Below are 8,849 nucleotides of genomic sequence, written 5' to 3'. Positions count from 1 at the left end.
AAGTAGGAAAACCGCACAGTGCAGATAATTTGCTCCGACAAGAGGGACACTTTACAAACTGAAGGCATAATTCCTTCTAAAATATACAAAATTCAACATGAAAGTGAGAAATCTTCACAAATGATTATGTTGAGTCGAGCAAAATTAAACTAAACAAAATGTTCTTAACCCCTTGCATGCGGCGCAAATTTTCGTGCTGTGTGGGCGATTTTTAAATAGTGGGCGGGGTTCGGACGGCTCCCGGCCGTCCTCACACGCCCGTCCTCTCACACGCCCACGTGACACATGACGGCCGGCGTCCATCCCGAGCATGCAAGGGGTTAAGTAGGTGGATAAATTCTCATCTCCTTTTTATCCAGCTCCTGCTATTGGAAGTCTGATAACTGAGTCATGCATCTACCAACACCGGGCATGCTAAGTTAGGGAGGCCGTTAACTCGTTAAAGGGACAGTGTGCAATTTTCAGTATAATTTGCACAACTGTCTGTGGCTACTACATTTGCCCTAATTTGCTTCAGGTTTTGAGCGTTTTCATGGGCAGCAGAATTGGGATTTGTGCTGCAGTATTACATTGTGTAAAATCTTCTATTAATTTGACTTGGGTATCCTATGCAGTAATCTATATTTTATAATTGGATCCTCAAAGGCATGCGACAACTATGCTAGTATTTATGACTTCTAAATGAAAAGACTGCCATGCAGAATCATGTTTCTTGTGATGTGCTTTAAAACAGTGTTTCTGTAACTCTTCTGTGCACACGGTCTTGCTAGGACGCAACCATAGTCTAAGTGCAGTGTTTAAATTATTTTTATTGAAGGCACATAGCAGCTGCGTTTAGGCGGCAGAAATATTTACTTTTTTATTGCAAAAATGTAAAAACTGCACCAGCTTTCCAGGGCCAGAGCTATTTGCTTTGCCAATTATTTTTGCCTTGTTTACCCATTATTCATGTAATTTCAATTTTGTGTATCACGGTGAACTGTTGGGCGTAGGCTACCTTGTTTCAGCAGTCTCCACCGTGCCTTTCAAAGTACTTTTCCTACAGCGGTTACAGTCGGTTTGCTTTCACTGTTGACTGTCACATTTTTCATTTTGTCTCTAATTTGTTTTTTACTTAGTTACCCCACAAGTCAACCTCCCAGCTATGATCAGAGTGGGTACTCCCAGCAGAGCACTTACGCACAGCAACCACCAAGCACCTATGGGCAGCAGCAACCGCAACCGCAACAGCCACCACCAAGTTATGGCCAGCAGAGCGCATACTCTCAACCTCCGCCCAGCAGTTATCCTCCACAAACTGGATCCTACAGTCAACCCCCAAACCTGCATAGTCAATACGCTCAACATAGTCAGCATAGCCAATATAGTCAGCACAATCAACATAGCCAACAGAGCCAGCATGGGCCGCACAGCCAACAAAGTCAACATGGTCATCATGGTCAACATAGCCAGCACAGCCAGCAAAGCAGCGGTTATGGACAGCATAATGACTATGCACCACCAAGTCAAATGAGAGGTATTTATTTCAACAATGTTTTTTGTGATATTACATATGATGTAATCTGTTAGTTTGCTGTGGTTAAAAGTATTTAGTCTGTATTCAGTTTTCTTGTCCGTGTTATTTCAATACCTGAATGCCAGAATTTCCTTCATACTTAAACATGCCATAGGTTTATTTTGGCTGTAGCCCAACTTGTTTGAATGTTAATTTGACATTTTCATAATTTTGCAATGTGAACATTCTGTGCTACTAGACATAAGCACACTGATTGTTCTCAATCAAAATTCCCAGTTATTTATAGCTCTTTTAAAGTGGAAAAGGCCAGCAATGTGACTTAACTCTTGATCACGATTTTTGTTGGACTATGACTACTTCTTGAGCTGTAACCAGAAACCACAGAATTATCACATGGGAACACCTACTCCTGAGGAAGACTTTTATTTACTTGAGTTTCATGCTGCTAAGTATTTACTGCCTTAAGTGAATGGAACATCTAGAAACCATGTTGGTGTAGGTGCGCGTTAATTTTTTAAGAACGTGAAACCTCTGAACATACTGTTTTGCACTTGGATCTTTTTCTTGATTTTCATGCTGTGCATTATTCTGTCATCTAGTAGTTTGGTCCAGAATTTGCTCCTTCCGTTATTTTTTTTATTTTTCTTGAGTGGTAGTCCACCATTTGGTGCTATGCTGCTTCTTGTATGATATTCTAGGAGACCAGGGTCCCTACCAAAGATGTAATAAGGAATGGTACACAGTTACTTTTATCCAAATGGAAAACCAATGTATTTAACAAGCAATCAACAAAGCAGAAGTAGTCAGTGCTTTAACCCGCACGCCGGCTGGTTCCAAACGCCGTCCTCTCCTTCTGCAGTAATCCGCCGTATCCGGGGTCTTTATCCTGCCTCTGCGCACTACCGGCAAGCTTTTGAGCGTACGGTAATAGTGCCCATGTCTCTTGACTCTACGTTCTTTCACTTTTGGAGTTTTCAATGCAGGCTCCGCATCGTGGTTCTGCTATATGTTACCGATACTCTGCCTCAATGTAAGTTACTCAATTTTACGGTCTGTACTCCTGTTACATTTGGCCCCAGGTTGTGTAATTTTTAGAATTATTTCCCCACGTGAGCCTTACTGGATTCAGCTCTGGAAGTCGTATCTGCTCTAAGTACATTTGTACTCTGCCCCTCTGTGTCCCCCATTATTATTCTTCCACTTCCTGACACATTTCGTCCCAGAATGCACTTGCCTAAGCTCTTTGCAAATTCCTGATTTTTAGCGCTACGTGAGCCTTTCCAGATTCTGCACACTTTTCCCACTTCACCGCTAGTGATATCAGACCTGGGACCACACTTCTCCACTCACTTCATTTTGTGTATTCCTTCACTACATGCGCTACATCGATCTCAGTGCCCTGGCCATTACTCCTCAGTCGACTGCGTACACTATCCGATCTCACCGCTCATACCACTTATGGTTTTTCACTGCCAATTCCATTGCATGTTGCAGTATTTTTACATCTTATTGATAATTTAATTGTATACATACCTCACATTATTTCTTTGCTTTCTCGCCCAGCTCTACATCTAGATATCCTTCTGTTTTGTTTCTCCCCTCTCCTCTAATCCCCCTCCTTACCCCCCTTTTTTTATCCCACTTCTTGGCCTTGTACAGGCAACCTCTCAGGCATATGCTCTTGTGTCCTGATGATCCCCCGATGCTAGTAGGGATCAAAATGTCATCGACTAACACATCTTGATACCAAACTTGTTCATTTCGATTCATGTGGAGCACAAAGTGTTTGTTGCATTGTGACTGTTCTTAACATGCATCTTGCTGGTGTAGTCACTATATGTGTAAATGCCTGAAGGCTTGGAATCTGTTGACTATCATATTTTTACCCACTGCACCTGGTCTGTTTGGCTTTGTTTTTTGATTGCTTGTGAATAAATACTGCTTTTACATTTGTATAAAATCAACACAGGTCTTAATATGTGTACCATTGCTCTATACATATTTGCTAGGGACTCTTTGTCTCTTATAATATATTACATACCCTAGGTCCCTCTTGACTCGCAGGGTTCCCTTATTTCTTTATAAACCCTTCTTGTATGATGTCGAATACACACACTGAAAACCCTTCAACATAGTCACCATCTTCATATTTGTTTCCTCCGATTACAGCCAGGAAACAAGAGTGCTCTGGAGTCAAAGAGGAAGAATTTGCACTAAGGAGGATTGTTTTTCACCAAAAACATCTAAGACAGCAGGGCATATGACTGATGGGCGATCTATAAAGATCTTTCGCCCCGGATGACTACAAACCATGAAGTTTTGCAGCGGGAATCTTTCTGGATTCACCATGCTGTGCATTATTCCGCGGTCTAGTGGTTGGGTCCGGAATCGTAGTTTTTTCTTTCTTTTTTTTTTTTTTTTTTTCATCGCCCAGGTGGGCGTCTACGTCCCACCTTTTGGTGTACTTCCTGTGATGTCTGCACGCTTCCTGCGGAAGCTCCCACCTTTGGGTGCCATTTTCAGATAATTTTTTCCACCGTTGGGTCTGGATCGTTCCCGAAAGGGCTCCAGAGTTTTGGAGAAAAGACGCCAAAAAGTCGATTTTGCGCGAAAAGGATTGAGAATACGACGAGAATCTACAGCATCGGGACGACTAAGAAGGAGAACTTAGACGTCCGACGGAGAATGCGCGCACACGGGGCTCCCTGGGGGCAAGAAATGGACAAGACACCCTTTAAATTCTGCCGTAATCGCCACCACAAATACGCGCTGAAGGACCGTCACCCGGTTTGTAACCTCTGCCTACCGGTCGACCACAAGACCAAGGACTGCAACGCCTGCTCCGCCTTCACACTGAAGACTCTCCGGGTTGGAGAGCGACAGAGAAGCGCCAACTACAACATGCAGGGCAAGGGCTAACCGCCGTTGCATCGAGACTTGGGGCTCTTGACTGTCTAGGAAGACAACGTCGCCGGAGAAGACTGACTACACGGTCGTAGAGACCAATAGAAGTGTTCTATAGAGATAGGAGACTTGATGGCCTCTAAAGCCCTGACAGACCCTCGAAGGTCTGGACCAGACTCTCGAAAATCAGTGTATGTCCTCGAAGGGAGCACCAGCGCCGAAAATTTTGACGGCCGCAGCTGCATCCAAGGACAAACAGCCCAGCGGATCCTTCGAAAAGGACTTCCAGGCTGCGAATGCCGTCAAAGCCACGGTCGTCCAAGCACGTCCCCAAAAAGGAACGTTCGGCTTCGACAGAGCAGGACCCGATGGTCGCTTCGGCGTCGACAAAGGACCCGATGGTCGCTTCGGCGTCGACAAAGGACCCGACCCGAAGGTCGCTTCGGCGTCGACAAAGGACCCGACCCGAAGGACGCTTCGGCATCGACAAAGGACCCGACCCGAAGGTCGCTTCGGCGTCGACAAAGGACCTGACCCGAAGGTCGCTTCGGCGTCGACAAAGGACCCGACCCGAAGGTCGTTTCGGCGTATACGCCGAAGAGAACAGCTGAACAATTTGACGCCGAGCAGGCCACCGAAATGGAGAGAAAGAAAAGATGGCTCGAGGCCGAGATGGATAGCATCCTGCAAAGGAAAAAGGAGTTCGACGAGAAAATGAAGAATTTCCCAATTCCGTTGAAACCAAAGACACAGGTCGTGGAAATAGAAGAGCAGGAGGATTTCGACGCCAAAGGGCCGTCAAAGCCCAGAGATTCTGGAAAATCCAGAGGAAGAAGCCTTCCACTACGAGGAGGAGGGCGACGACTATCAGCGGACGATCCTCGGCTCAATATTCTTGGGGACACAGGACCTGGAGTGGCAGGACCTCGACACCGAAAGCCCAGAAGAGGCCGTTGACACGTACCCTTCGAGGCCTTCGCCACCAGATGACATTGAGGCCCACAATATGGTAATCAAAAACGCTGCAACAGCTTTTGGAGTCAAGCTGGATGAAGAAAAACCGAAAGCAGACGTCCTCTTGGAGACCCTGCTCCCCACACAAACTACGAGCCGGTACCTCCCCATGCTGGAGAATGTCATGGCCCAGAGAAAAGAGGCTTTCAAGGAACCAGTTACATGCAGGTCAGTGATGCCGAGGACGGAGAAGAAGTATAAACACTCCTCTAAGGACCCTCCCTACATCCGAGGATGAGTTACGGCGGACTCAATTATTGCGGCAACCGCCAGGAAGAGGGCAAATGTGCCAACAACATCAGGGCCACCACCAGACGTAACAGGAAGGAAGATGGAAAGAAATGCAGCCATGCACTGGCGCATGACAAACTGAACAGGCACCAGTACCAAATTCTGACCATATCGGACAGCTGCTCAAGCACCTCCCAGACGAGTACCAACAAAGAGCTTCACACCTTGTGGAAGAGGGGAATATGTGGCAAATTCTTGCCTCAAAACAGCCCTGGTCGGAACTGACCCGTCCAGCAGGCTGCGGATGATGGGAATCACGTAGAGAGAAGCCAGGCCTGGCTCAGGATCTCACGCTTAAACCAGAGGTGCAGCACAACATTCTGAACACCCTGTTCAATGGGGAGACACTGTTTGGGGCGCTGGTGGATGAAAAACTCACCCAGCTCAAAAAAGAAAACGAAACTGCAAGGTCCATGGGGGCCTTACAATTCAGGGGTACGAAAAGGGTACTCCGACGCGGAGACCGAACGGAAGAGGGGGAAACAAGCCAGGAACGTCACACCAGACCTTCCAGCAGCCCCACCAAGGAGAGAGCCAAACACAACAAGGACATCAAAAACAAACCTGGCACTACCAGCAAAGGGGCCAGTCCTTTCGCGGGAGGGCGAACGGAAGTGGACAAAATAAGAGGGGGCCAACAACCCACCTCTAAGTGACTCGTCACGCAATACGTGCCCACCCACAAAACTCCTGTCAGGGTTGAGCACAACAAGACCAACACAGGGTTACACATCAAAGAACATGTGACACCAGTAGGAGGCAGGCTAAGTCATTTCTTCCGGGAGTGGAAGAAGATAACCACAGACAAATGTATACTCATCATACAGTTCGGATACTGCATAGAACTGGAAAAGACACCGCCAAACAGGAAACCAAAAAGAAGGGCGCTGTCAGTTAAAGAGCTAGAGCTACTTCAAAAGGAAGCGAAGGAACACCTCCCAAAAGGAGGCCATCGAACCAGTACCATACAGAGAAAGGAACAAGGGAGTGTACTCAACCTACTTCCTGGTACCAAAGGTGGACGAAACACTGAGACCCATCCTGGACCTAAGGTTCCTAAACAAATACATAAAAACACAAAAGTTCAAAATGACGTCCCTACAAGAGGTCATTCCTCAGATAAGAGACGGATACTTGATGTCCACCTTAGACCTCAAAGATGCCTACCTGCACATCCCAATGAACAGGCAGCACAAGCATCTATTGAGATTTACCATCAACAAAGATCACTACCAGTTCACAGCCCTAGCATTCGGACTAAAATCCGCACCAAGGATCTTCACAAAGTGCCTCGTAGCAGTGGCAGCGCACCTAAGGAGGGAAGGGATACATGTATACCCTTACCTGGACGACTGGCTAATAAAGGGAAGTTCACACAGGACATGCAAAGAACACGCACAGCGCGTGACAAGTACACTGGCGGACCTGGGATTCTCCATTCACTGGGGGAAATCCTCCATGCTACCAGAGCAAGTAAATATCTACCTAGGAGCAGAGACCAACACCATACAGAGCAGGGTGTTCCCCAGCGACAAGAGAACAATGGTCCTGCTGAAGGAGACGCGCCTCTACCAGAAGGGACGAGCTCTGACAGGTCAGCGAGCCAGATCATGGGCATGATGGCCTCCTGCATACATCTGGTCCCAAATGTACGGCTCCACATGAGACCATTCCAGGAATGGCTGCAAGAAAAATGGAGAAGATTCAAACAATGGTGCCTCAAGAAAAAGCTACACAAGAAGATGACCAAGGAATCAACGGTGCTAAAATATTAAATACACCTGCTAAAAGAAAACCTATGTTCAACCTCACTGAGAGTACACCTAGCAGCGATAGTAGCCTACATAAGAGGAGAGACAGGAAAGGGCTTCTTTACATCACAAGTAGTAAAAAGATTCCTGGAAGGGGCTAAAAGGATCGCACCATGATGCCGCCACCGACATGGAACCTTAATTTAGTCCTAACCGAGCTTATGAAAGCGCCTTTTGAACCCATTCATAAGGCCTCACTACAAATGCTCACGATAAAGACAGCCTTTTTACTGGCAATCCTATCGCTAGCGCAGGGTAAGCGAGCTACAAGCTCTGACGCTACAGGAACACTACATTCAAATACACAATGACAGGGTGGTAATGAGAACGGACCCACACTTTATGCCAAAGGTGGTGTCAAGGTTTCACATCAAGCAAACAATAGATACCAAGCTTCTTTCAGAAACCATCCACAAGCGCAGAGAGGGCACTGCGCACTCTGGACGCTAGAAGGGCAGTAATGCATTGCATGGAAATGACTAAAGAGCACTGGAAAACAAAGCCGTTCTTTGTGTCCTTCGCAAGCAGTTTCCTGTGTAGACCAGTAACAGAGGGCACCATCGCACAAACGATACAATTCTGCCACAAACAGGCAGGTCAAAAACTAACAGGGGGGGCACGAGCCCACTCAACCAGGAAAAAGGGAGCGATAATAGCCTTCCGGGCTAACACACCCATTCAAGACATATGCCTGGCGGCAACATGGGCTTCAGTGCACACGTTCACTAAGCACTACTGCATGGATACACAAATGAACAAGGAAGCACAAGTAGGACACAAAGTGCTTCTACATATATGCAACAACTAACGCTAATCTTCCACCCGGCCGCCACAAACTGAACAAACCGCTACAAAGTCTATGCACAGCATAGTGAATCCAGAAAGATTCACGCTGCAAAACGAATAGTTTCTCACCTGTCGGTGTAGTTTTGCAGCTTGAAGATCTTTCTGAAATCACTAGCGAACCCACCCACCTCCGCCAGGAAGATGAGGCAGGAGGAGGAGGAGGAAATACAAGGACAGTATACAAACAGACATTTTAAGAGACGAAGCGGAAAATTCTTTACTTAAGGAAGAACTTAAAAATTGCAAAAAGGATTAACAGACATAACACAAAAACAAGGAAAAAAAAAGAATCCGAAGATGGCGCCCAAAAGTGGGAGCTTCTGCAGGAAGCATGCCGACGTCACAGGAAGGACACCAAGAGGTGAGACGCCGACACACACCTGGGCTACAAAAAAAAATAAGATTCCGGACCCAACCACTAGACCGCGGAATAATGCACAGCATAGTGAATCCAGAAAGATCTTCAA

General features: G+C 46.6%; 1 protein-coding gene across 1 annotated transcript in view; it reads left to right on the top strand.

Annotated features, from left to right (window-relative positions):
* Positions 1–1,118: 1,118 nt before the first annotated feature.
* Positions 1,119–8,849, top strand: part of LOC147659239 (uncharacterized) — a gene marked incomplete at its 5' end in the record, with an annotated part of 178,782 nt that continues 171,051 nt past the window's right edge. Inside the window, one exon of the mRNA XM_086951863.1 lies at positions 1,119–1,516. Coding sequence (XP_086807989.1) covers positions 1,119–1,516 — 398 coding nt within the window. The remainder of the gene's footprint in view (positions 1,517–8,849) is intronic.

This window comes from Lissotriton vulgaris, unplaced genomic scaffold, assembly GCF_964263255.1.
Source record: "Lissotriton vulgaris unplaced genomic scaffold, aLisVul1.2 SCAFFOLD_3227, whole genome shotgun sequence".
In the NCBI taxonomy this organism is placed as follows: Eukaryota; Metazoa; Chordata; class Amphibia; order Caudata; family Salamandridae; genus Lissotriton; species Lissotriton vulgaris.
Note: the sequence above shows the minus strand (reverse complement) of the source record. Positions and strands in the feature narration are given on the sequence as shown.